We start from the raw sequence: 27709 nt of genomic DNA, 5'->3' as shown, positions 1-27709 counted from the left end.
TACCACTGAGCCACCTTCCCAGCTCCCTGATACTTATTTTTTACCTATTCTTTTACTTTTCCTGTACTTCTCTAGTTTGTTTTCCTCTTCTGTGTATAGGTCTACTCTATGTATTCTAAGCTAGTCTGGAACCACATTAGCCTCAAAGTCAAGATCCTACCACCTCAACTTCCAGAGGGCTGGGATTACAGGTATGGGCTACCACCCTCTGTAGAGACAGGATTAGGAACAAGGTAGTTCTGGCTCTATGTTGTACATTTACCCTCCAGATACAGTTTCAACCGGAGAGGGATGCTACATTTGGCTTTGGGAAGACTCCTAGCATCACTGAGGATAATGGATTAGGTGGGGCCAAGGGATGAAGGGAGGTGAAAATAGGGTCTGTATGAACTAGGGAGGTCGCAGAGAAGCAGACAAAAGCACGAGGATGTGCACGGTCCTCCAGAATGCAGTCCAGAGACTGGGTTCGGGTTCTGCTCTAAATCCAAGATGGAAGAGGACGATGTTTCAGGGAGATCTGGTGGCCAGCAAGGTGCGGCACATATAAAACATTTAGGCTGGAGGAGCAGCTTAGCTTCTGACGCGGCGAACGGGGTGGATCTGCAAAACCCAGTGGTCAACCGCGGGGCAGGAAAGAAAACCGGATCGGCACCGGCGCGCCAGAAGTGTCTGGCTCTTTACAGACTTCATCCAGTCTAGCCAGAGGCGCGCGCGCAGGCGCAATGAACAGCGAGTGGGCGCGCAAGGCCCAGCCAAGCGTCGCTTCGCCCGCCTTCCTGAAAATTCGTGCGCAGGCGCAGTGCAGGAGGCACGCTGGTGGGCGGTGCCGGGGACACACAAGAGTCCGCCCTTCGATCGCGCGTCGCGTCGCTCCGCCTTTTCAGAAGCTCTTGACGCAGGCGCGGTGCGTGTGGCGCTCTGTGGTGGGCGGTACCGGAGACGCTCTGGGCCTGCCTCCCGCCGTGCTTCGCCCGTGGCCGCCTTCGCCTCAACCCAACATGGCGATGCATAACAAGGCGGCACCTCCGCAGATCCCAGACACTCGGCGAGAGCTGGCGGAGCTGGTGAAACGGAAGCAAGAGTTGGCGGTGAGGAGCTGGAGCTGGGGCGGCGGCGGCGCGGTCGAGCCCGCCGCGCAGGCTGGTCGTTGCCGAGCGAGCGCGGCGGGCGGCGGGCGGGCGTGCGTGCGGCGGCCGGCTCCCCGGTGCGCTCCGGGGCCCGCCGGCGGTTCGGCCTCCGGCTTCGGGCCTCGTCCGGGCGGGTCCGCGGTCGGGGCGCGGAGGGGGAAGGGGCCGAGCGGAAGCGCGGGCGGGCGGTGTCAGGCGGGGGGAGGGCGGCGGCGTCGCGGCTCGGGTGGGCGCTGGGGTGGGCGGGGGGCGGCTGTGGGAGGCGGGGCCGTGGCCTTGGGAGGGTGGCGCCGGTCTCGGGACTCGGGAGCGGAGGGTTGGGCGGCGTGTTTGACGGGCAGCGGGCAGCGGTGGCGTGTTGCCGTCGGGAGCCCCTGGAAGCGGAGCGGCGTCCTCCCTCACGCAGGTGGGGAATTAGGACTCGTGGGGTGTTCTCCGGGCTGCCAGCACCCGAGGCATCCTGGCCCTCCCCACCCCGCGTTTTGCGGTGCGCCCCGGGAGGCCCCTCTCACCTGCCGCTGCCCTTCCAGGTTGCCATAGCAACTGGCAGCCGGGTCTCTGGGCCTTTCGGAGCCTACGGGGAGGGGGAGGCGAGTAGAAGCCGAGAGGCTGCTTGCTCACCCTTCCTTCCTGGAGTGGGCGCCGGCCCGCGTTCTGCTTCAGTCCTGTCTTGACGGCCAGTTTTGTTTTACTGGGAAGGATATTCTATGCTTCTCCCCCCCCCCCCCCCCCCCCCCCCGCCCCCGAACAGGCTCTGTACATTCCTTTCTGTTTACAAAGAGGTCCATCACCCCCAGGTCTAGACTGTATAGCCCTGAACATCTTTCTATATGAAGATAGTTCATGTGGATAAGCTTGGCTTATTTTTTATTTTATTTTTATACCTTTACTTGGACTTGAACTGGACCTGAGCACCTCTTCGAGTCACAGTTCCACTTCTGGCTTTTTGGTGGTTAACTGGAGTAATAAAGTCTCAAGGGCTTTCCTGCCTGGGTTGGCTTTCAGTCCTCAGATCTCATCCTCCTGAGCTTGGGAAAGTGGCTCAGTGGTAGAGGACTTGCCTTGCATGCATGAGGTCCTGGGTTTGATTCCTCAGTACCACATAAGCAAAAAGAAAAAAAGCTCAAAGTGGTGCTGTGGCTCAAGTGGTAGAGCGCTAGCCTTGAGCTAAAGAGCTGAGGGACAGCGCCCAGGCCCAGAGTTCAAGCCCCACAACCGGACCAAAAAAAAAATCTCATCCTCCTGAGCAGTTAGGATTATAGGCATGAGCCATTAGTGTATGACCTTAAAAATAGCAAGATTTCAACTTGTTCCTACTTAATGTTCACGTTTAAACATGTTTTCTATGTCCCTGTTTTTATTTCTCAGGAAACACTTGCAAACTTGGAGAGGCAGATCTATGCTTTTGAAGGAAGCTATCTGGAAGACACTCAGATGTATGGCAATATTATTCGCGGCTGGGATCGTTATCTAACTAACCAAAAGTGAGTGTCAGATGCTCTGGTAATACTTGTTTTAGGTCTCTTATGTTCTTGGTAGCCAGTAGTAAAAGTAGGAGGCATGAAAAATGGTCTGGGCTTGAACAGTGATTCTTCAGCTACTTCTCTAAGTAACCTTGGACAGAGCCCACAGTTGTAAATAAGGATCCATAGCAGAGCTGTATGAGGCTTCCAAGCAGTGCTCTCCTTAATGTTTTTAATTTCTAGTTGTTGCTGTATCTGGGAGCCACCTGTACCTGGTATTTCTATAGCAATACATTTCTGTCAAATTAATGAATGTGGTCATTTTTCAGTCTATAGAAAAACTGAAAGAATGTAGTATCCGAATAGTTGATATCCTTCACCTATATTTACAGGTTATTTTTAATTTATTTTTTGCTGGTCATGGGGCCTTTACTCTGTCCCTCAGCTTTTCAGCTCAAGGCTAGCACTCTACCACTTGAGCCACAGCATCACTTTGGCTTTTTTTGCTTATGTGGTGCTGAGGAATTGAACCCAGGGCCTCATGCATGCAAGGCAAGCACTCTACCACTGAGCCACCTTCTCAGCCCATATTTACAAGTTATTAACATGTGTGTGTGTGTTCCCTCTCTCTTTTTCAAAGGTGTTTATACCTAGATAGGTATATATCCCTCCTAATCTCCAGCCCCTCCTTTTTTGAGTCAGTTTCACAATGTAACCCATGCTGGCCTCCCAATTCACAATCCTCCTGCCTCAATCCTCCAAGTATGGGATTATAGGCGTATGCTACCACATCTAGCTTTCATGGTTGGTGTTCTACCATTTAAGCTGTGCCTTTAGTTCTGTTTTTTTTGTGTGTGTGTTTTTTTTCCTTCTGGTTATTTGGAGATAAGAGTCTCTTGTCTGCCCAAGCTGTCTTTGAATCATGATTCTCAAATCTTAGCCTCCTAAGTAGCTAGGATTGTAGATGTGTGCCAAGGGCACGTAGCTCCTTTTTCCTACTGATATGACCTTATAATAAGTCTTGGAGGGGCACTTTGTTTAATTTTGGCCTTAAAAAGATGTTCCAGACTCAACTTTGGCTCCAGCCATTTTCTTTTTTCTTTTTTGCTGGTCCTGGAGTTTGAACCTCAGGGCTTGGGCACTGTCTCTGAGCCTCTCTGTACTGTAGGCTAGTGCTCTACCACTTGAGCCACAGTACCACTTCCAGCTTTTTCTGCATAGTATCTTGGATGAGTCTCATGGACTTTCCTGCCCTTAGCTGGCTTTGGACTGTAATCCTCAGATCTCAGCCTCCTGAGTCACTAGGATTATAGGCATAAGCCACCGGCACCCAGCTTCTAGGCATTTTTCTAAAGTACCTGGTTATTTCTTAAATGTGAAAAATAAGTTTGTTAACAAGACACTTTGTGATCACTGGTGTGTCTAATTGGTCTTGCCATGTAGCACAGACTGGTGTTGAACTACAGTCCTCGTGGTTTAGCCTTTGAAAGCTGGGGCTACAACTCTGTGTTATCACAGCTAGTTTTTATACCAGTTATTATTTCATTTAAACCTTAAATGCATATTGAAGTGGATAAGAAGGAGATTTGGACAGGTAGGATGAGGGGTTAGTGATGTGCTTGGCTGCTGCCACCCCTGGGCAATGCACATCTCTCATGTCTCTCAGTCCCTTCTGCCTCTTAATAAAATAGTTGAGCTGGGTACTGGTGGCTCACACCTATAATCCTAGCTACTCAGGAGTTTGATCTGGGGATCATGGTTCAAAGCCAGCTCAGGCAGGAAAATCCGTGAGACTTTTTAAAAAAAAATTTTTTTTTTTGGATCTGGGGACTCAACTCTGGGCCTGGGTGCTGTCCCTCAGCTCTTCAGCTCAAGGCTAGCACTCTACCACTTGAGCCACAGTGCCACTTCCGACTTCTTTTTTTCTGCTTATGTGGTGCCAAGGAACCGAACCCAGGGCCTCATGCATGCAAGGCAAGCGCTCTACCACTGAGCCACCTTCCCAGCCCCCATGAGACTTTTATCTCCAATTAACTACCAGAAAGCCAGAAGTGGTGGTGTGGCTCAAAGTGGTAGAGCACTAGCCTTGGGCAAAAGAGCTCTCGGGGACAGGGTTTGGGCCCTAAGTTCTAGTCCCATAACCGATAGAAAAAAAAAAAAGAAAAATATAAATGAAAATGTTTCTAAAGTAACTAATAAAAGCTCAGCTTTACAATGGGAAGTACTGCTGTGTATGTAGAATTTAACATAAAGGTTGTTTGGGCCAATTCATGAGGATCAGAATATCTGTGTGAAACTTGGTTAAAAGGAAGAATAAGTTCCTTCCATCTGTCCTGGATATCCCTAGCTCCAACTGTATAGACATAGCAGTATGCTTATAACAAAATTCTGTATGTTTTAGAAACTCCAATAGCAAAAACGATAGGAGGAACCGGAAGTTTAAGGAAGCTGAGAGACTCTTCAGTAAATCCTCAGTTACTTCAGCAGCTGTAAGTGGAGTTGTCTTCTGTGGCCCTTTGTCAAAGGATATAAATTCTCCTTTTCTCTGTGGTATGTAGTAACCATTGGCCTTTCTTTTAGGCAGTAAGTGCATTGGCAGGAGTTCAGGACCAGCTCATTGAAAAAAGTAAGTTTAATGTTTTTGCTCTGTCAGTTCACAATCCTTAACTTTAATTCATATTTGTGTACTCATGTATTTAAGGGCTGCATTCTGGGCTGGGAATGTGGTTTGTGGCTTAGTGGTAGAGTGCTTGCATAGGGTGCATGAAGCCCTGGGTTCAATTCCTCAGTACCAATAAACAGAAAAAGCCAGAAGCTGTGCTGTGGCTCAAGTGGTAGAGTGCCAGCCTTGAGCAAAAGAAGCTCAAGAGCAGTGCCCAGGCTCTGAGTTCAAGCCCCAGGACTGGCAAGAAAAAAAAATAGGGTGTGTGTGGGGGGGGCTGCATCCTTTCCCATTGGGAGGCCTTTTGGGCACTCTAATCCTTTCTTTTGAGGAAGAAGGTTTCATGTCCTTCCTTGCTCTTTTCTCCCATAAAGGTTGGCTCTAGCCTTTGCTCATGATAAGTCTTATAAACTTCTATAGGAAATTTCAAGTATACTTGGCATGCCCTTGATACTGAATAATTTTTAGGAAATTTTGTTTTTGAGACAGTGTCTTGCTATATACTTCATTCTGTCCTTGAACTAACCATATAGCTCAGGCTAACTTCAAACTCACAAGTGCTGGGATTATTGAAGTGTACTACCATACTTGATTTAGGAAATTGTGATTCTAAATATGCATCTTTGTATTCATTCTTACAGAAAGAGCAGTAGATACTACTTACTTTGAAAACAGCTTAAACCGATAATAACATTTTGGTATATAAAGTACTTAGTCTAATCTGTAGTGATAGGATGTAGATCTGCACATTTATCTCTGAAATCAGATTGTGTGTCAAGAATACCCCACACTTTGGGTATTCTTTTTGAGATACAGGTGTTTGTGTGTGTGTGTGTGTGTGTATGTATATATTGCTGCTGTGTACTATCATTCAGCTGTGGATTTTTTTTTCTTTTGGTGATTGTGAACTCTGGTCCTCCTGTTTGCTAGTTTGGTATTTTACCACTTTAGCCAAGTCCCCAACCCTATTTACTATAGTGATTTTTCAGGTAGTGTCTTGAGTTATTGACTGGCCTCAGACTGAGATCATAGGTTCTTTGAGATAGGATCTCACCAACTTTTTTCCCCTTCTAGGCTGTTGTGGAACTGTGTTCATCCAATCTCTACCTCTCAGCTACTTGGAATTTACTAACTTGGACAATCCAGTACCCTGCATCTAAATCTTCTGTTTGCACTGGGGAAGTAGTTTGAGGAAAAGTAGTTGAGGAATTTGAACTCCTCAGTGACTTCAGTTATCTCTGTGTAAAGTTTTTTTTTTTCTCTCTCTTTTCTGGGACTTGAATCCTGTACCTTGTGCTCTGACTTGGCCTGCTTGCTTGCATCTGGTGTTCTACCTCTTGAGCAACACCTCTAGCCAGCTTTTTGCTGATTAATTGAAGATGTGGTCTCTTAGACTTTTTAGCAAGCTTTGAGCCTGGTATTCACCAGATTGTAGCATCCAGAGTAGCTAGGATTGTATTCTTTAAACTATCCACTTTTGAATGTTTTTGGCCATATGTATTGAACTCAGGGCCTCTCATACTTGTTCAGTAAATACTAGTTGGGCTACACTTCTGGCCCCAGATTTCTAAATTTATAACTCTATGCCTAACTTCTTTCTTGATCTTTAATTCTGATTTTCTGGAATTTAGACATGTACATTCAGTTATACTCAAACCTTTTTCTTTCTTTCTTTTTTTTTTTTTTTTTGGGTCCGGTCGTAGGACCTGAACTCTGGGCCTGGGCGCTGTCCCTTAGCTCTTCAGCTCAAGGCTAGCGTTCTACCACTTGAGCCACAGTGCCACTTCCGACTTTTTTCTTTTTTTGCTTATGTGGTGCTGAGAAATCGAACCCAGGGCCTCATGCATGCAAGGCAAGCGCTCTACCACTGAGCCACCTTCCCAGCCCCTCAAACCTTTTTCTTTAACACACACACACACTCACACACTCTCTCTCTCTCTCTTCTATTTCCTTTTTAAGTTTTCTGTCCAAAGCTGGGCATCATGATTGGCACACACCTATAGTTTCAGTAGTTGGGAGGCTAAAATAGGATCATGAGTTTGAGGCCAGTCTGGGTTATATAGTGAGGCATTGTTATGGATCTGTTCTCTTGCATTTAGAACTCAAGCCATTCTGCCTTCTTTCTGCTAACTTGTCTATTACATCAGGTGCTTCTGAGGTTTCTGTTGGTATGATTCTCAGCTAAATCTTCCAATTAATACCACTGAATGCAGAGCTGTTTCATTTCCTTTGTGGAATCCTTTGTGCTCTGGGTCTCCTATGAATGGAGATGGGATGATGTTTGACTTCTCAGCTTTCACAGGAGTCTGTAATTCTGCCCCATGTTAGCTGACAATTTAGCAGGAAGCAACTGTACCTCTTTATCCACCCAGAATAACTCAGAATAACTGTATCAAGACACTTGTCAGGAAGAGACTTTGTTTTTGTTGGTCATGGGACTTGAACTCTGGGCTTGGGGGCTATCCCTCAGCTCTTCAGCTCAAGGCAAGTACTCTACCACTTGAGCCACAGCGCCACTTCCTGTTTTCTGAGTGGTTTATTGGTGATGAGAATCTCATAACCTTTCCTGCCCTGGCTGGCTTTGAACCATGATCCTCAGATCTCAGCTTCCTGAATAGCTAAGATTACAGGCATGAGCCACCAGCACCTGGTGACTTTCTTTCTTTCTTTTTTTTTTTTTTGGGTCCGGTTGTGGGGCCTGAATTCTGGGCCTGGACGCTGTCCCTCAGCTCTTCAGCTCAAGGCTAGGGCTCTACCACTTGAGCCACAGGGCCACTTCCGCCTTTTTTCTTTTTGCTTATGTGGTGCTGAGGAATGGAACCCAGGGCCTCATGCATGCAAGGCAAGTGCTCTACCACTGAGCCAACTTCCCAGCCCTTCACCTACATTTCTGAGTTGAGAAACTATTGCTGGTCTGTCTCCTCTTCCCCCTTTTCCTCTCTTTCCCTCCCTAGATTTGAACTCGATCTTCTGCTTGCTAGGTAGGCATGCTACCATTTGAAGCCTGTGGGTGTGAAGAATCATGCCAGTTATGGTACTCTATGCTTGTTCCTATATGAGTTCAGAGGTTTTGTGTCCTAGAACATGTGGAGAAATCAGAGAGGTGTCAGGCCTGGGAATGTAACTCAATGGTAGAGGGCTTGTAGTTCTCCAGGCTAGGAAGTGTCAGATCCTAATATATCATGATGGATCTAGGCAAAAGCTCTCTTCTGGATTGGCACACAACCCAGGTTAGGTTTGAACTCTCTGTGTAGCCCAAGACTGGCCTTTTGAACCTTCTGTCTCCACCTTCCAAATGCTGGAAGGTTTGTACTACTGTCCCTGGATGCAGGTGAGGATTTATGAGACTTCCTTCCAAAGGTAGGAACTCTTCCTACCTTAGGGTCCTTAACCTTGATCGCAGAGCAAGGATTTTTTTTTTTTTTGGTTAGTTGTAGTCTTGAACTCTGGGGCCTGGGCACTGTCCCTCAGCTCTTCAGCTCAAGGCTAGCACTCTACCACTTGAGCCACAGCACCACTTCCGGCTTTTTTCTTTTTTCTTATGTGGTGCTGAGGAATCAAACCCAGGGCCTCAGGCATGCAAGGCAAGCGCTCTACCACTGAGCCACCTTCCCAGCCCATATATTTTTAATTTTTTAAATATCTATTTTTATTGTAAAGATACTGTACAGAGGGGTTACAGTTAAATGAGCAAGGTAATGAGTCCATTTCCTATGGAGTATTGTTACCCCCTCCTTTGTTTTTCCACTTGTTTTTTTTTTTTTTAATTGTCAGGATGATGTACAGAGGGGTTTCTGTTACATAAGATAATGAGTACATTTCTTGTCAACTTTATTACCCCTTCCTACAATTTTCTCCTGCTTTCCCTCCCATTGCTATGTTTCTAAATACAGTTTCTAAATTTCTGGTTGCTATTCTCATTATTTTCCCTAGTCTGTCCTGCCTCATGACCACATTTTCTCTAGAATTTAATTTTCATTTGGATTTTTTTGCAGTTAATTAGAATTTGTCTAGGAATTTCATTCAATTTGTCTGGCTTTGAATATCTCTTGAGTTTTGTTAGACTTTTTTTTTTTCTATTTTACCTATTTGTATTGCTGGGAATCAAACTTGGGGCCTTATGCATGGTGCATGTTAGGTAGCTCTACTACTGAGTTATATTTTAGTCCTCCGTTTTGTTTTGTTTTTGTTGTTGAGTTTTGTTGTTTAGTACTGGTACTGAGTCTTGAACTCAGGGCCTATGTTCTCCCTTAGCTTTTTTACTCAAAGCTGATGCTGTACCACTTGAATTCCACTTTAGGCTTCTTTGCTGGTTTATTGGAGGTAAGAGTCTCACAGACTTTATGCCTGGGCTGGCATTGAACCCTGATCCTCATTTCTCTTTTTTTTTTTTTTTTTTTGGGGGGTCCGGTCCTGGGGCCTGAACTCTGGGCCTGGGCGCTGTCCCTCAGCTCTTCAGCTCAAGGCTAGCGCTCTACCACTTGAGCCACAGCTCCACTTCCGGCTTTTTTCTTTTTGCTTATGTGGTGCTGAGGAATCGAACCCAGGGCCTTAGGCATGCAAGGCAAGCACTCTATCACTGAGCCACCTTCCCAGCCCTGATCCTCATTTCTCATTCTCCTGAGTAGCTAGGATTGCAGTTGGGAGCCACCAACACCTAAATTTTTACTGTGTTTAGGGAGTAATGACAAGGGGAAAAAAATGACTATTTTCAATTTGATTGAGTCATGGAAATGGAGCCCACATATACAAAAATGAGGACGAGGATGAAAGTACTATCTTCTAGAGAAGACTTGGTTTGCTTCTGCGAGGTGCTTCAACCTTTTTAAACAAGGCTAAGGGATTTGAAGCTCAGGCTCAAAGCCAGCTTTAATTCCACAAGAGAAATTGTCATGTTTGCCTTTTAATCCTTTTCCTTTGTGTGGACCCCCTCAGTGCCTCAGAGTTTCTGTGCTCATAAATGCCATTGATCTTTGGTAATAAAACAAACATTCTCTTAGAATTTTGCCTAGGATGTTCTTGGATTTCAAGGAATTTTGAATTTTGGAATTTTGCACTTTTGACATTGTATTTTAAAACCGTTCTAAAAAATTTCCTCAAAAATGCTTTACATAATTTCTGCTTCCTTTGACTACATATGTAACTCAGACTAGAAAGAGGATTTGCATGGTTGCTAAAGAGGAATTTCATGCAAATTTGTGAAATGTATGTTTTTATAAAAAGGATAAAAGCAAAACAGGCTGATTTTTATCTTGCATTCTTTAAAGGATTAGCTGTTTGCTTTACTGGGCTTCTCTGAAGCTTTCATCAAACCAGTCTTTTCAGCATTTACGTCATTCCAGTGGCAAATAAGTGTGCTGGATATCTTTCCCTCATTTAAACCTTTCGTGATGATCAAAAGTTACTGACTTTAATAGCTATTCCTTCCTCTCATAAGTACTTCCTCATTTGTGGGCTTATTAAGTTAACGAAAATCTGATCTTTGCACTAAAAATGAGTTGTTTATCTGTGTCAGTGAGAAGCAGACTTATATGTCTTTCATGGTGTCAGCATTGAAATACTGATCAATTTTTCTGTTGCACTTACACATAGGCAACTTTCAAACTGTCTTCAGATCTCAGCCTACTGAGATCTGATAATGACTTCCTGCTTCCTTGAGCTAGGAAGAAAAGTTCTTACTTTGTGATCTGCTTTTGTATTATTATTTTTTTTGGTTGGTCGTGGGATACAGAATCACAACTTCAAGGCCAGCCTGGGTGACATAGTGACACCCTGTCTCAACTCCTCAACAAAAAAAAATCTATAGATAGTTTTTGCCTTTTATTTAGACTTGGATGTTTGTAGCTCTCAAGGATTTGAATACTTACTGGGACACACGGACGCTTCAGTTCTTTTGCTACTTCCTGTAATCCTTATAGCTGAGAATGAGATTGCAAGTTACCCAAGGGCAGGGAACATTGCTGTAGCCTGTGTCAGGCTGATGTCCACCCAATAGAGAGAAAGAATTCCTGCTTTATTGTTGGGAGACAGGCTCAGAAGGATATAAACAAATGAATTCTCTTTGAATTCTTTTTTTTTTTTAAATCAGTCGAGGGGCTTGAACTCTGAGCCTGGGCGCTGTCCCTTAACTCTTCAGCTCAAGGCCAGCGCTCTACCGCTTGAGCCACAGCACCACTTCCGGTTTTCTAGGATTATTAGAGATAAGAGTCTCACAGACTTTCCTGCCCGGGCTGGCTTTGAACCATGATCCTCAGATCTCAGCCTCCTGAGTAGCTAGGATTACAGGAGTGAGCCACCAGCGCTAGGCCTTCTTTGAATTCTTCTTAACTGTGGCCTCAGATTGTTTTCCTGGTCAGGGATGTGTTGGTAGTGGGGATGGGGGGTGGGGTAAGGGGATGGAATATGCCCAGCCAGTCAGCCGTGTAAAGCCTTGCAATCTTTTGGTCCATGATAGATGAATATTCTTCTCATCATTCTTCTGTGATAGTCTTCCTGTATTGAAAATTTTGTATGACATCAAATAGTGTTACAAATATCCAAATGGCTCTTGGTAGAAAAAAGTTCCCACTCCTGCTACTCATGGTCTCACATTTATGACTTGTTGACCTGTCTTTCCATTTTACTTTTCAGTTCCCAGTTTCTCTTTTTTAAGAGATACTGTTTGAATCATCCCAGATGAAAGGTTCTTTGATACTTGTGTACCTAATTTGGCTTTTTTTTTTTGTGGGGCCTGAACTCTGGGCCTGGGTGCTGTCTCTCAGCTCTTCAGCTCAAAGCTGGTGCTGTATCACTTGAGCCACAGTGACACTTGCGGCTTTTTCTGCTTATGTGGTGCTGAGGAATTGAACCCAGGGCCTCATGCATGCAAGGCAAGCACTCTACTACTGAGCCACCTTCCCAGGCCTAGTTTGGCTTTTTATTTCTAAAAGTCTAATTAATTGGGTGGATGGACTGGGAATTGAATGTAGGGCCTAATGTATGTTTACATGCAAGTGCTGAAACTTTGGGATACCTGTCTAGATTTTTTTTCCTTCTGCACTGGAGTTTTGAACACAGGATTTGTACTTGCTAGGCAGATGCTCTACTGTTCAAACATTGCTTTCCAGGTGCTCCATTGTATAAGCATTGCTTTTGATCCTGCTAGAACTTTTATAGTTTCAATAAATTGATAAGCTGGTCTCAAACTTGGAGTGCAGTCTTCTTGTCTCAGCCTCCTGAGAGCTAAGATTATGGTCACCACGCTCAGCTAATTTTTCCTTTTTTTTTTTTTTTTGACAGTGCTGGGTATAAGCCAGGGAGTCTTACCTGCTAAGAAAGTGTTCTACCATGGAGCTATTTCTTTACTCTGGGTCTGAGCGCTGTCCCTCAGCTCTTTTTTTTATTTTTTATTTTTTTTTTGGTCGGTCGTGGGGCTTGAACTCTGGGCCTGGGCGCTGTCCCTCAGCTCTTCAGCTCAAGGCGAGCCCTCTACCACTTGAGCTACAGCACCACTTCCGGTTTCCTGGTGGTTTATTGGAGATAGGAGTCTCACGGTCTCTCCTGCCCGGGCTGGCTTGAACCGCGATCCTCAGATCTCAGCCTCCTGAGTAGCTAGGATTACAGGTGTGAGCCACCAGCGCCTGGCTACGACTGGCATTTCTTTAGCATTCTTAAGTCCAGTTGAAATTCTACCCCCAGCTGGGTACTGGTGGCTGACACCTGTTATACTAGCTACTCAGGAGGCTGAGATATGAGGGTTGTGGTTTGAAGCCAGCCTAGGCAGGAAAGCCAGTGAGACCCTTTATCTTTAATAACCAAAAACAAAAAAAAAAAGTGGAGCCTTGGCTCAAGTGGTAGAATGCTAGTGTTGAGCTAAAAAGCTCAGGGACAATTCTTAGGCCCTGAGCGTGTGCGCACACACACACACACACACACACACACTCTGAAGGTTCTGAATTGTATACTTTTTTTTCCTCTGACTTCCACAAACACACACACATACTCTGAAGCTTCTGAATTGTATACTTTTTTTTCCTCTGACTTCCATGGTGCTTAATTGGACATCTGCTATTGCCTTTAAGTACCTTATCAGAAAGGTGCTTCGCTGTTTATGGGCTTTGACTAGTTTGACACTGTCTTGTAAGTGTCCTTACAGAATGTGACTGACCTATCTTTTTATTCAGTACTCCCATAGCAGCTGATTCCAAATGCTTGAGCAGTTGGTTTTGCCTGTCAGTATCTTTTAGAAGAATCGCAATGTAGGCTGTCTTGAGTGCTTTCCTTGCTTGTCTCTCATGTTTTACTTCGTCCCTTTCTCCCTTTGTGTCAAGTCCCTACTTTGTAGCCTTGTGTTCTGTCAACCTTTCTCAGTGCTTCATATATATAATTTTTTTTTTGCTAGTCTTGGGACTTGAACTCAGGGCCTAGGCACTTTCCCTGATTTTCTTTTGGTTCAAGGCTAGCACTGTGCCACTTGAACCACAGCGCCACTTCTGTCTGGCCTTTTCTGTTTATGTGGTACTGAAGAATCGAACCCAGGGCTTCATGCATGCTAGGCAAGCACCCTACCACAAATCCATGTTCCCAGCCCCATTATTCATATTTTAAAAGTGATTTTTTTTTTTTTTTGTCACTTGTGGGACTTGGACTCAGAGCTCTTTTTGCTCAAAACTGAGCGCTCTACCGTTTGAGCCACAGCGCTACTTCCAGTTTTCTGAGTGGTTTATTGGAGATAAGAGTCTCACAGAGAGCCGGGTGCTGGTGGCTCACGCCTGTAATCCTAGCTACTAAGGAGGCTGAGATCTGAGGATCGCGGTTCAAAGCCAGCCCGGGCAGGAAAGACCGTGAGACTCCTATCTCCAATAAACCACCAGAAAACCGGAAGTGGCGCTGTAGCTCAAGTGGTAGAGCGCTCGCCTTGAGCTGAAGAGCTGAGGGACAGCGCCCAGGCCCAGAGTTCAAGCCCCACGACTGACAAAAAAAAAAAAAAAAAAAAGAGTCTCACAGAGTTTCCTGCCCCGGCTGGCTTGGAACTGTGATCATCAGATCTCAGCCTCCCGAGTAACTAGGATTACAGGTGTGAGCGATTGGTGCCTGGCAGAAATGATTTTTTTAAAAATAGGGTTTTTTAATTTTTATTTTTGGCAGTGTACTGGGATTTGAATTCAGGGTTTTGTATTTGCTAAGCAAGCACTATACCACTTGAGCTATACCCTCAGCCCTTTTTGCTATAGGTTATTTTTCAGATAGGCTTGCATGCTTTTGTCCCACCTGGCTCCTGATCTACTGCTGCTTCCTAAGTATCTGGGATTACAGATGTACTCCACCATAACTATCTTGTGTATGTGTTTGGGGCTTGAATTCAGGGCCTGGGTACTGTCCTTGAGTTTTTTAGCTTACGGCTAGTGCTCTACCACTTTAGCCACAGTTTCACCTCTGGCCTTTTGGTGGTTAGAGATAAGAGTGTCAGGGACTGTCCTGCCTGGGCTGGTGTTTTGTTTTTTTTTTTTTTTGGTCGGTCTGGGCTTGAACTCTGGGCCTGTGTCCCTGAGCTCTTCAGCTCAAGGCAAGTGTTCTACCAGTTGAGCCACAGCTCCACTTCCAGTTTTTTTGTTTTTTTTTTTGGGTCCGGTCGTGGGGCCTGAACTCTGGGCCTGGGCGCTATCCCTCAGCTCTTCAGCTCAAGGCTAGTGCTCTACCACTTGAGCCATAGCGCCACTTCCGGCTTTTTTCTTTTTGCTTATGTGGTGCTGGGGAATCGAACCCAGGGCCTCAGGCATGCAAGGCAAGTGCTCTACCACTGAGCCACCTTCCCAGCCCCTACTTCCAGTTTTCTAGTGGTTAATTGGAGATAAGAGTTTCACATACTTTCTGCCCAGGCTGGCTTTGAACTGTGATCCTCAGAACTCAGCCTTCTGAGTAACTAGCCCAGCCTAGGCTGATTTTGAATTCCTCACATCTTAGCCTCCTGTTTAGCTAGAATTACAGGGGTGAGCCACTGATGCCTGGTCACCTGTCTTGTTTGTTGAGAAACAGCCTTGCTAACTTTTTTACCTGGAGTTGAGCTGGTCTGTCTGCTAACTGGAATCTTCCTGGCTCTGTCTCTGGAGTAGCTGGTAGTTCTTTATATAACTGGATGTATATCCCTTGTCAGAATTTGTATGGAATGTGCATGTATTTTCTCCCATCCTAGGAATTGTCTTTTCACTTTCTTGGTGATACTGTCTTTTTGATTCAAAAGTTTTCAGGTAGAGGGGTTGGGAAGGTGGCTCAGTGGTAGAGCACTTGCCTTGCATGCATGAGGCCCTCGGTTTGATTCCTCAGCACCACATAAGCAAAAAAACTAAAAAGCCGGAAGTGGTGCTGTGGCTCAAGTGGTAGAGCGCTAGCCTTGAGCTGAGGAGCTGAGGGACAGCGCCCAGGCCCAGAGTTCAGGTGCCATGACCGGGCCCAAAAAAAAGTTTTCAGGTAGATGATGTAGTCTAATATATATACATTTTGTTGCATTTGCTTTTGTGTTCATACCTAAGAAGCCACTGCCTTCCCTAATGGATTTTAAGAGGTCTATCTATGCTGATATTGGGGCTTCTTGCTTAGCTTTTTCACTCAAGGCTGGAGTGCTACCATTTATTTATTTATTTATGTGCTTGTACTGGGGTTTGAACTCAAGGCCTCACACTCTGACATTTTGCTCATGGCTGGCACTCTGCCACTTGAGCTATACCTCTAATTTTGGCTTTTTAATGGTTAACTGGGGATGAGAGCCTCTAGGTTTTGTCTGTCTAGGCTGCCTATGAGCCTCGATTCTCTGATCTCAGTTTCCTGAATAGCTTAGAATTCCAGGTGTGAGCCACTAGCATACCGGTCTTCTTTTGGTCACTTTTATGTGAAACTAGCTTTCTTGAACTTCATGTGAGTCAGAATACTTTTTTTCATAGCTCTAGAGCTCCCTCTTCTGTTGCTTTCATGAGGTGTGTTCAAAATAGCATTCAGGATTACAGAGATCTGGCTTGTCTATTTTGCTTTTTTGAGACTGTCTTTCCTCTGTTCCTGGTATCCATATGTTCCTTTATAGAAGTTCATAATAGATATAAAATGAAGACAAATGATTCCTGGTCCTGTTGCTCACATTATGCTATTTCTTTCTTTTTGGCAGTTCTGGGGTTTGAACTTACAGCAGGTGTTTTATCTCTTGAGAAACACACCCAATGTTACACTCCCCAGCCTGTAGTTTTATTCTTTTATTACTAGTGTTGTTATTAAATAGTTGTACAAAGGTGTTACAGTTCCATAAGTGAGATTATGAGTACAATGCTTCTTGGTCAGAGTCACCCCTTCACTCATTGTCCCCCATTTTTCCCTGCCATCCTTATCCATTTTTTATAAAACGAAGATTGAATATAATGACTACTTTTGCTTGCCCTTCATTCATTCCTGTGGTCATGTTTTTCCCCCAACATGTTTCATACTCATTTTGTTGAATGAAAAACTAATATTCACTAGTTGTTCGAAGGAATTACACTGTTGGGCTTCTCCCATACGTATACTATCCTTACAATTTGTTTGTGTGTATATGCATATAACCCCTGTATATGTGACTGTGTATATTTGTATATTAGCTGTAACTTCTACATATGAAAGAAAACATGTCCTATTTGTCTCTGAACTTCATTTAATTTGTCTTGGTCCATCCATTTCCCTGCATATGTCATAATTTATTCTTCCCAGTGGATGAGAAAAATTCTGTTGTATATATGAACCACATTTTTGTGATCTACTCATTTGTTGTAGGGCATCTGGGTTTTTCCAAAGCTTGGCTGTTGTGAATAGTGCAGCAGTGAACATGAATGTGCAAGTGTCTTCTCTGTGTTCTGACCTGTAATGCTGGGGTAGATGCCCAGGAGTGGTATCACTGCATTTAGGGTAGTTCCTTTTTTTGAGGGAGAGGGGGGACGGTCCAGTGGTGGGCCTGAACTCTGGGCCTGGGCACTGTCCCTCAGCTCTTCAGCTCCAGGCTAGTGCTCTACCACTTGAGCCACGCACCACTTCTGGCTTTTTTTTCTGCTTATGTAGTGCTGAGAAATCGAACCCAGGGCCTCATGCATGCAAGGCAAGCGCTCTACCACTGAGCCACCTTCCCAGCCCTGTAGGTTGGTTCTATGCTTGTTTTTTTTTAGGAATCTCCAAACCATCTTTCAGAGTGGTTGCTCTAGTTCACATTCTCATTAATCTTGAAGTAAGGGTTCTTTTTTCCCTCTCAACCCCACCAGCATTTGTTTTCATATTCTTGATGATGGCCAGTCTTGCAACCCTAATAGTACTGATGAGAATTTGAGGAACTTGTGTTTTGTTTTGTGTAGGGGAGCCAGGAAGTGGGACAGAAAGTGATACCTCTCCAGACTTCCACAATCAGGAAAATGAGCCCACCCAAGAGGACCCTGAGGATCTGGATGGATCTGTGCAGGGGGTGAAGCCTCAGAAGGCAGCTTCTTCGACGTCCTCAGGGAGTCACCACAGCAGCCACAAAAAACGGAAGAATAAAAACCGGCACAGGTCAGTGGCAGAAACCTTGCTTCCCAGAGCTCCCGTGACCATTGCTGGGAAGGGGTTTGGAGAGCAAAGTGCTTTCAGGTTGTTGCCAGAGCCTTTCTGGTGCCAGGGTCGGGGGCTGGGGTAGAAATTCCTTCAGTATTCTCTAAAGGATAGAGTTGGTGGGCAGTAGAATAATTCTGGAGGATGACTAGGGCATCTTAAGCTCTTTGTGCAGAATGAAATTGCCAAAATATCTGCTAATGTGGTCAGTTTGGATTCCTTTGAGAAGAGAAAAAGAAATAGAAGTAGAATCTGTGTGGTAACACTTGAAAAATGGAATAAAGTATTTGGTTGGCTCTTACTCCTGATCCCTTGACTACTTTTATTTTTATTTTTAATTTATTTATTTTTCTGTTGGTCATGGGCCTGAACTCTGGGCCTGGGCACTGTCCCTCGGCTCTTCAGCTCAAGGCTAGCGCTCTACCACTTGAGCCACAGTGCCACTTACAGCTTTTTCTGCTTATGTGGTACTGAGGAATCAAACCCAGGATCTCATGCATGCAAGGCAAGTACTTTACCACTGAGCCACCTTTCCAGCCCCCCACCTTGACTATTTTTAGAAGAACTGATTGGGCATTGCCTTTTGGGGTTGGGGGAATGCCAGTACTGGGGCTTCAACTCAGGGCCTGGGCATTGTCCCTGAGCTTCTTTTGCTCAAGGCTAGCACTCTACCACTTGAGCCACAGTCCCACTTTGGCTTTTTCTCTGTTCATGTGATACTGAGGAATTGAATCCAGGGCTTCATGCATGGTAAGCACTCTACGACTAAGCCACATTCCCAGCCTGACTCTTAGCTTTTTATCTCTCAAGATGGTGCTCTACCACGTGAACCACAACTCTACTTCTGTCTTTTTGCTGGTTAATTGGACATGAGAGTCTCATGGACTTTCATGCTCCAGATCACTTCAAACAGGGATTCTCCAATCTCAGCCTTCTAAGTAGCTAGGATTACAGGTATGGCCACCAGTGCCTGACTCCATTGCCATTAAAAAAAAAAAAAAGATTTCTGGGAATGGAGGCATGGCTATTTGGTAGAGTGCTAGCCAGTGAGCAAAAACAGTGGCAGGTACTAAGTTTGAGTCCTCATCTCAGACCTTAAAAAAACAAAACAGCCAGGCGCCGGTGGCTCACGCCTGTAATCCTAGCTACTCAGGAGGCTGAGATCTGAGGATCATGGTTCAAAGCCAGCCTGGGCAGGAAAGTCTGTGAAATTCTTTTTTTTTTGGGGGGTCCGGTCGTGGGCCTGAACTCTGGGCCTGGGCGCTGTCCCTCAGCTCTTCAGCTCAAGGCTAGCGCTCTACCACTTGAGCCACAGCACCACTTCCGGGTTTTTTCTTTTTGCTTATGTGGTGCTGAGGAATTGAACCCAGGGCCTCATGCATGCAAGGAAAGCGCTCTACCACTGAGCCACCTTCCCAGCCCAAGTCTGTGAAATTCTTTTTTTTTTTTTTTGTCAGTCGTGGGGCTTGAACTCTGGGTCTGGGCGCTGTCCCTCAGCTCTTCAGCTGAAGGCGAGTGCTCTACCACTTGAGCTACAGCGCCACTTCCGGTTTTCTGGTGGTTTATTGGAGATAGGAGTCTCATGGTCTTTCCTGCCCCGGCTGGCTTTGAACCGAGATCCTCAGATCTCAGCCTCCTGAGTAGCTAAGATTACAGACGTGAGCCACCAGCGCCCAGCAAGTCTGTGAAATTCTTATCTCCAATAAACCACCAGAAAACTAGAAGTGGCGCTGTAGGTCAAGTGGTAGAGTGCTAGCCTTGAGCTGAAGAGCTGAGGGACAGAGCTCAGGCCCAGAGTTCAAGCCCCACAACGGACAAAAAACAAACAAAAAAAGAAATGAGGCTGGGAATGTGGCTTAGAGGTAGAGTGCTTGCCTTACATGCATGAAGCCCTGGGTTCAATTTCTCAATACCACATAAGCAGAAAAAGGCAGAAGTAGCGCTCAAGTGGTAGAGTGCTAACCCTGAGCAAAAGAAGCTCAGGGACAGTGCTCAGGCCCTGAAATCAAGCCTCCAGGATTGGCCAAAAAAAAAAAAAAGAAGGTGGTCTGGGAAGGTGGCTCAGTGGTAGAGCGCTTGCCTTGCATGCATGAGGCCCTGGGTTTGATTCCTCAGCATCACATGAACTGGAAAAAAAAAGCCGGAAGTGGTGCTATGGCTCAAGTGATAGCGTGCTAGCCTTGAGTTGAAGAGTTGAGGGACAAGGCCCAGGCCCAGAGTTCAGGTCTCCTCCCCCCACAAAAGAAGATTCCTTTCTTAATTTCAAGATGTCTAGAATAGGGAGGAAATTCCTTGAGAGTGGAACCAGGTGCTGGTAGCTCATGTCTGTAATTATAGCTTATCCCAGAGGCTGAGATCTGAATATTGAGGTTCAAAGCCAGCCAGGGCAGATAAATCCCTGAGACTTATTTCTGACTAACGAACAAAAAATCAGAATTGAAGGTATGGCTCAAGTGATAGAGTTCTAGCCAAGACTGCAAAATGCCAAATAAGAGCTCAGGCCCCTAAGTTTTCAGATCCCAGTTCTGGCACCAAAAAAATTTTAAAAAAGAAAAAGAAAGGGGCTGGGAAGGTGGCTCAGTGATAGAGCACTTGCCTTGCATGCCTGAGGCCCTGGGTTTGATTTCTCAGCACCACATAAGCAAAAAGAAAAAAGCCGAAAGTAGCACTGTGGCTCAAGTGGTAAAGCGCTAGCCTTGAGCTGAAGAGCTGAGGGACAGTGCCCAGGCCCAGAGTTCAAGCCCCACAACCCGACCCCCTCCCAAAAAAAAAAAAAAAGAAGAAAAAGAAGTATCTCAGAATTTCCACTACTAATCAGATAGTCTCTTTAGATAGATGGTCATTTCACTAATGATGTGATCAACTGATGATGATCAAAGGCATTAAGAGAGTTCTAAATTTCCATGAGAACAACACTTCTTTCTTATTTTGTATTCTCCTGGTCCTAGGTACTCCAGACAAACTAGTATTATAAAGATTGCTGGTGTTACTGCTTTCACACATGTTTTTCTTTTTTTTATTTAGACAGCATGATCCTAGCCTTTTTATTCTTTCCCACTATATAACATCTGGCAGATTTCCCTCCTTGGCCTTAGGTGCTTGATTGATCCAAGGGAGAAGAGTGGAGCTGAGTTGCTTTTTATTTCTCAGGAAGCCAGTTTCAGAGCCTCCTAAGTGGTTCCTCAAGAAGCATTAAAGGTTGTTGGAATCTTGTCAGTTACATAGGCAGGGATTGTGTCTGGCCTAACACTCTGATCGGATTGATGGCTAGTCTGCTGACAGATAGGGGTAGGATGGAGCATGTTGTCTGTATACACTGGTAAGTTGGCCTCCAGAACCAGTGCTGCTTTCTTCTTCAGAGACAGCAGTGAACTGTTTCAATAGATGTTTGAGTCCTTAATATGTTTCAGGCACTTAGAAGTAAATATGCTGCTTAAAAAATGATTAGTTTTTAATTAATTGTACACTGAAGGCTTCATTGAGATATTGCTATATATATGTATATCATATACTTTTATTATTTTTTGTGTATGTGCCAATACTGGTGCTTGAACTCAAGTCCTTGAGCTCTCCCATAATTGGAAGTAAGAGTGCTAAGAGTCTTACAGAGTTTTCTGCCCAGGCTGGCTTTGATCCTCAGATCCCACTTTTTTTTGGGGGGGGGGAGGGGTCCAGTCGGGGGCCTGAACTCTGGGCCTGGGCACTGTCCCTCAGCTCTTCAGCTCAAGGCTAGCACTCTACCACTTGAGCCACAGCGCCACTTCTGGCTTTTTTTCTTTTTGCTAATGTGGTGCTGAGGAATGGAACCCAGGGCCTCAATGCATGCAAGGCAAGCACTCTACCACTGAGCCACCTTCCCAGCCCCGAGATCCCACTTTTTTGTGGGGGAAGTGTACTTACTGGGCTTTGAATTTAGGGCCTTGTTCTTGGTGTAGGTATCTTTTGCTTCCCTTCCCTCTCATTCCTCCCCCCCCTCTTTCTTTTTTGCCAGTCCTGGAGCTTGACCTCTGGGGCACTGTCCCTGAGCTTCTTTTGCTTAAGGCTAGCATTTTACTACCTTGAGCCACAGCTCTACTTCCAGCTTTTTCTGTGACTAATTGGAGATGAGTCTCACAGACTTTCCTGCCTTGGCTGGCTTTGAACCACAATCCTCATATCTCAGCTTCTTGAGTACCAAGGATTACAGGTGTGAGCCACTGGTACCTGGCTCCTCTCCCTTTTTTTAATCTTTTGAGACAGGGTCTCACTGTATAACTCAGGTAGGCTTCATACTTACTGTGTAGCCTGTGCTGTGCTGGTCTTGAACTCGTAATTCTTCTACATTAGCCTTTCAAATGCACATACTGCTATGTTCAGCATCAAACTCACATTTTGACTAAGTAGGCGTACACTCTTACTATTTTCAACTTAGATATAGAATCTAGATCCTTATGCATAGTAAGCATGCTTCTACCAATGAGTTACCTTTTCACCCCACCTCCAGCTTAATTTGTGAACATAGTAAAGTCAGTCTAAAAGTCAAAAGCATTTTTGTACTTCAATTTTGTATACTCAGTACATAATTTCCCAAACGTATAAATGAAGGAAGTTGGAAGGAGTTAAGCTTTCTTCCAACTTTACTGTTACATTTTCTAGAAGAAAAATGCAGTATTTGCATATTGTTTACCACCTGAGTAAAGAAGCAAGGAGCAGGTATCATTCTGTAGGTTAATGTTTGCTTTGGAGATCTGCCCAAACAAGGATCTGTTAGTGCAAATTTTTGGCCTCCTTCATGTACTCATATTACACAACCTCCAGGGCTTGGGTGCTTATGGATGTCAGCTTTTTTTGTTTTGATAGGGGCTCTGCAGACTTCACTATTCCCTAGTTGTTGCCCTGATGTAAACAGGTGACTGCCATCACCAAATTTCCAGGCAGAATATTACCTGCTCTTCACGTCTGGATCAAGATACTACTGCTGGAGTTTATTCGTGGACCCCTTGGCTTCTAGAATGGCTACTGTAGCAAAGGAGCACAGTGTTCTTGGTTGGACATATTTAGAAGTTTAGAACTTATAACTTAATCAGAAAAATTGGAAAATGCTTTTCCTTTTTAAAGGTTGAAATAATTTTTGTCATCTTTTGTTTTAATGAAACTTTGTTGTGCTGAGTTGTTTATAAGCACTTTTTATTATGTGACTAAACTCTACTTCGTTCTGTTCTTTCTAATGCTCTAATTATGTTTTCTAGTACAAATGTTTCAAAAGCTCTAACTCTGAATCTAGCAGCTCATAAAAGGGCTCTATAGGTATATGTAGTTTTCTAATGAAATAACTTTCTTTTATTGTCTGTTTTTCTGCTATTGACTCTGGAGGGAAGGGAATCACACAATCTTCGGTGCTTTGATGTTTGAAACTTTATGGCTTAAAATTCTTAAAGCTGATTTTGTTTCTATAAACCTTGCTTAGAATGGCTAATTGACTAATTTATTCAATTAGTGTATTAATTTCTATTGCTTTCTTTCTTTCAAATGCTGCCCCTCAGCCCGTCTGGCATGTTTGATTATGACTTTGAGTAAGTTTGATTTGAATTAGTATTTGTGCTGTGTTGTTTAGTGTATAGATGCTGGTATGCCTTTTTGAGACCTTTCTAACCCATAGTTTATCTGTTTAATTGTAGGTATGTATATTAGGTTAGGCTGGGAAGTTTTTTTTAAAAACAGAAAAACGTGATGGAGGTAACATTTTATTTAATAACTTAAGCAAACTTAAGTAAACTTCACTTTTATGCCTTTTAATTTCTTTTAAATAGATAACCTTTACTTTTAATTCATATTTAAATTATTTCCTGGCTTTGCTTCATAAGAATAGTTTTAAGATTTTGATGCTGTATTTTGGAGAGATTTAAAAATTGAGATTAAGTAACTTCTGTTGTATTTTATATCCAGAGTACAAACTCCTGTTCTCTCTGCTGTTGCTAGTCATCATGTGTCTCAGTAATGCTCAGTGATAAAGTTATAGAGCTAACATGTTAACATAGAGCATGCTTTCTTAATCCAATCTCATTAACATGTAATTTTGCAATAGTGTTTAGAAATTAATATAACCTTCATAACTGCAGTATATTTCTTTTTTGAGTTATCTAAGTTTGCCTTATGGCAAAAGTACCTGCTTATATTTTTAAATACTTGCTTGATTGTATCTGGGTAAACAACTAAATGTGACATAGTCTAATGAAGAATGTGGATTTTACTTAACCAAATAGCCTTTGTTATAGCTTGTCCTATGCAGTAGCTGATTGTTAGACCCTTTTTCTGTAAATTAAAATGCAAATATTTTTTAATTTTTCCTATCACAGGATTGATCTGAAGTTAAACAAAAAGCCACGAGCTGTAAGTATCAGCCAAATAACTCAGGGAGGCCGGCAGTTTTTCATGTTTACTTAAATTTTTTTTGTTCTGGGGAATCAAACCTAGGGCCTCAAACCTAGGGTGAGTGCTCTACCACAGAGCCACATCCCCAGCCCAGAATCTGGCATTTTTGTAGATTGTTAGAACAATGTAATATCTTCAGAGTTTGGGTTGCTCCTAATCTGGAAAGGAAAAGTGCAGCCATTTGTATATTGTTTATTACCTGTCTACAATCTAAAAGGTGTTAGAACCAACAAGGAGCAGGTGACTCTGGGTCACATTCTTCTTTTAAAGTCCCAGCGTGAAGTGGAGATTGAGAGAATTGAAGTTTAAGGATAGCATAGGCAAAAAAGTTAGTAGCATCCCATTCCCACCCTCTACTCTCAGTTTCAACTAACAAGCTAGGTGTGGTAATTGCATACCTGTGATTCTAGCTACACAGGAGGCTGTAGATAGAAGGATCAAGGTCTGAAGTCAGCCTGAACAAAACCGCTTGACCCTACTTGAAAAGTACCTGAAAGCAAGAAAAAGCTGAAGGTGTTGCTCTTGATAGAGCGCAAACTGAGGTCCTGTCAAATCCCACTACCATTCCCCCTCTCCCCCCCCCCAAAAAAAAAAAAAACAAAAACCAGATTATCCATCTGGATACGCTTTGGTTGTTATTTACTTTTTTGTATTTTAGATAAAGGTCATGCACTTTTTGTGTGTGATACTGGGTATTGAACACTGGTTCACACAGCCTCTTTTGGATTGCTTATTTCTAAAATAGGGTTTTGATTTATGTCTGGCTGTGCTGTGATTCTTCTGCTTGTTCCCTGTATTGCTAGGGATGATATGTGCTCTGCTGTAGCAGAGATCACAGGTGTCTGCCACCTCTCCTGGTTGGGATGGAATCTCACATACTGTTATGCCTGAGTTAACCTTGAACAGAGTCACCCCAATCTCAAACTTCAAAGTATCTACGATTAGAAGCTTGAGCCACTTAGCCTGGCTCACAAATTTTTTTTTTTTAGTCCGGTCGTGGGGACTGAACTCTGGGTCTGGGCGCTGTCCCTCAGCTCTTCAGCTCAAGGCTAGCGCTCTACCACTTGAGCCACAGCGCCACCTCCGGCTTTTTTCTTTTTGCTTATGTGGTGCTGAGGAATCGAACCTAGGGCCTCAGGCATGTAAGGCAAGCGCTCTACCACTGAGCCACCTTCCCAGCCCTGGCTCACAAACTTTTAAAAACATTTTTTGGTACTGGGGCTTGTACTCAGGGCCTGGGAGCTGTCCCTGAGATGTTTTGATCAAAGCTGGTGCTCTACCACTTGACAAAGCTCCATTTCTGGCCTTTTGGTGGCTAATTGGATATCAGAGTCTCATGAACTTTCCTGCTTCAGTTGGCTTTGCACCACAGCCCTCAGATCACAGCCTCCTGAGGAACTAGGATTACAGGTGTGAACCACCAAAACCTGGCTCATACACATTTTTAGTGAAGAAAGATTCCTGCTGATTAATAGATTGGTTTTTTTTTTTCTTGCTTTCTTTTCTTTTTTTGACTTTCTAGTTTAGGTGCTCTAGTAAGGTCAGAATTGATGTTCGTTCCTTTATGGACATGGAGACAAGCCATTTTCAGATGTGATATACAGTTCAGTGCATTTGAACTAAACTCTTCTGCTACAAAACAATCCCCAAGCACAGATGTTTATGTGATTTTTTTTTTCCCCCTCTTACTTCTGCTGAGAGTAAGTTGCTACTTTTCCCTTTCTTTCTTTTTAGGACTATTAGAAGACTGTTTAGTGCAGAAGTATCCAGGCTGTAGAGTCCTGCCTCCCGTCTCCAGTCTCACGGAGATAAACGTCCCTCACTTGAGTGCGTGGCCGCCCACCTCTGCTCTCCCAGACCCAGTGCCTGTGACTCTTGAGTACTTTGTTCTAAATGTGGTGAAAGTCTTTTCAGCAAGATACTGGATCATTTGCTCTGTGTCATTTTTAGTAGCAAAATTGCAGGAAGATCATTCCATGGTTCTAATCCCAACAAGTGGCTTAACTGTGCATTTCTCCCTTAGACCGTCTCCCCTCAAACTGGCTGGCACCAGCTACACCTATAATCCCACCAGAAAGTTCTCTCTGGTTTTGTTTTATGCTAAAAGTAGAACACACTTCACCTTTTAGATGGAGGCTGTAAATATCTGGCATTCTCTTTTTCTGTTGTGTGTTTTATTGTTTTTCTATTGTTGTTTTTACCATCTTATTTTCTTTTGGGACTTTTTGTAATGACTTTGTGCAGCTCATACCTTCATGATGACACTTCTGATCATCTGTTTCATATGGCTGTCACTATTCTTATCTGAAAATAATGTAGTTTACCATAAGTAAAGTGGCAACTTGGCTCTTTGTTTTTTTGTTTGTCTGCTTATGTTTACAGAGTATTTATTTTAATCATTCGGAGTTAGGAGCAGTTTCAAGTTTAATTCCATCCTTTTTAAAACAGGTATTTTTATTCTTTTATAAAAATGAAATTTTAAGTTGGGTGCTGGTGGTTCACGCCTGTAACCCTAGCTACTCAGAGAAGGCTGAGATCTGAGGATCATGGTTCAAAGCCAGCCTGGGCAGGAAAGTCCATGAAACTCTTTTCTCCAATTAACCACCAGAAAACCAGAGGTGGAACTGTGGCTTCAAGTGGTAGAGCACTAGCCTTGAGCAAAAGAGTTCAGGGACAGCACCCAGCCCCTGAGTTCAAGCCTCACAGCTGACCCAAAAATAAATAAATTAAAAAAATATATACACACACACATATATATGTGTATATATATAGATATATATATATATAAAGTAAAAATTTACAGGCTTTCACTTTTTATACTTCTTTCTACTTTATATTTAAACCTGAGATTTTTTTCACTTATTCATATCATGCATTGTAGAAATCTCATTTTCCATCCTGTATCTTTTTTACTGGTATTCACCTGATTAAATATTGCTCTAAAAATCACCAAGACAATAGAAAGGCTCAAGACTGCACCCAAAGCAAGGTGTTCTTGAGTGGAGTGAAAGATTGCATCAGTGGGTTAGCCACTGCCCTGTGAATATCCTTCTTTGCAGTAGGTCAGTGTTCTAATGAATTTGCTTTATTATTATGTTCTGTCTCTAGGAACAGTAGCCTCATTGCACAATGTAGTTACCTAGGTTGCCTACCAAAATCCTGATGCCTGGAGCCCAGCCCCTTGGACTCTGGGGTGCAGCCCTTGATACTGGGAGTTCCTTTTAGGGTCCTTTAGATTCTGATTAAAATCCAAACTGCTGGGATCCACTGCAATGGGAGCCTGAGTGTGCAGGTACTGTCTTTGAATCGGCTGAGTGGATAAGATTGGGGACTTCGCCTTCCTTCCCTTTGATTTTATTTAGTCATATTCCTATACTTATGCCCTTATCTTTGTCTTGCCAGGCGATATGGCCCTTTCCTGTAATCCTAGATACTTAGGTAGACATCAGGGAGATTGCAGTTTGAGCCAGCCCAGG

At 44.0% G+C, this 27709-nt stretch overlaps 1 protein-coding gene across 3 annotated transcripts; it reads left to right on the top strand.

The window, feature by feature from the left end:
- Positions 1-919: 919 nt before the first annotated feature.
- On the top strand, positions 920-26586 carry Meaf6 (MYST/Esa1 associated factor 6). Of its 3 annotated transcripts, XM_042683127.1 has the most exons (7): positions 920-1088; positions 2496-2611; positions 4992-5079; positions 5171-5216; positions 17591-17783; positions 24158-24191; positions 25968-26586. In XM_042683127.1, exons 1-7 carry the CDS (start codon positions 999-1001, stop codon positions 25974-25976), a joined length of 576 nt encoding a protein of 191 aa, XP_042539061.1. In that variant the 5' UTR covers positions 920-998; the 3' UTR covers positions 25977-26586. The 3 variants fall into 3 exon arrangements, with proteins under 3 accessions (XP_042539061.1, XP_042539069.1, XP_042539078.1); XM_042683135.1 differs by lacking the exon at positions 24158-24191; XM_042683144.1 differs by lacking the exons at positions 24158-24191; positions 25968-26586 and adding an exon at positions 23480-23519.
- Positions 26587-27709: the final 1123 nt, after the last annotated feature.

This window comes from Dipodomys spectabilis, unplaced genomic scaffold (genome assembly GCF_019054845.1).
Source record: "Dipodomys spectabilis isolate Male_0828 unplaced genomic scaffold, ASM1905484v1 ptg000002l, whole genome shotgun sequence".
Classification (NCBI taxonomy): domain Eukaryota; kingdom Metazoa; phylum Chordata; class Mammalia; order Rodentia; family Heteromyidae; genus Dipodomys; species Dipodomys spectabilis.
Note: the sequence above shows the minus strand (reverse complement) of the source record. Positions and strands in the feature narration are given on the sequence as shown.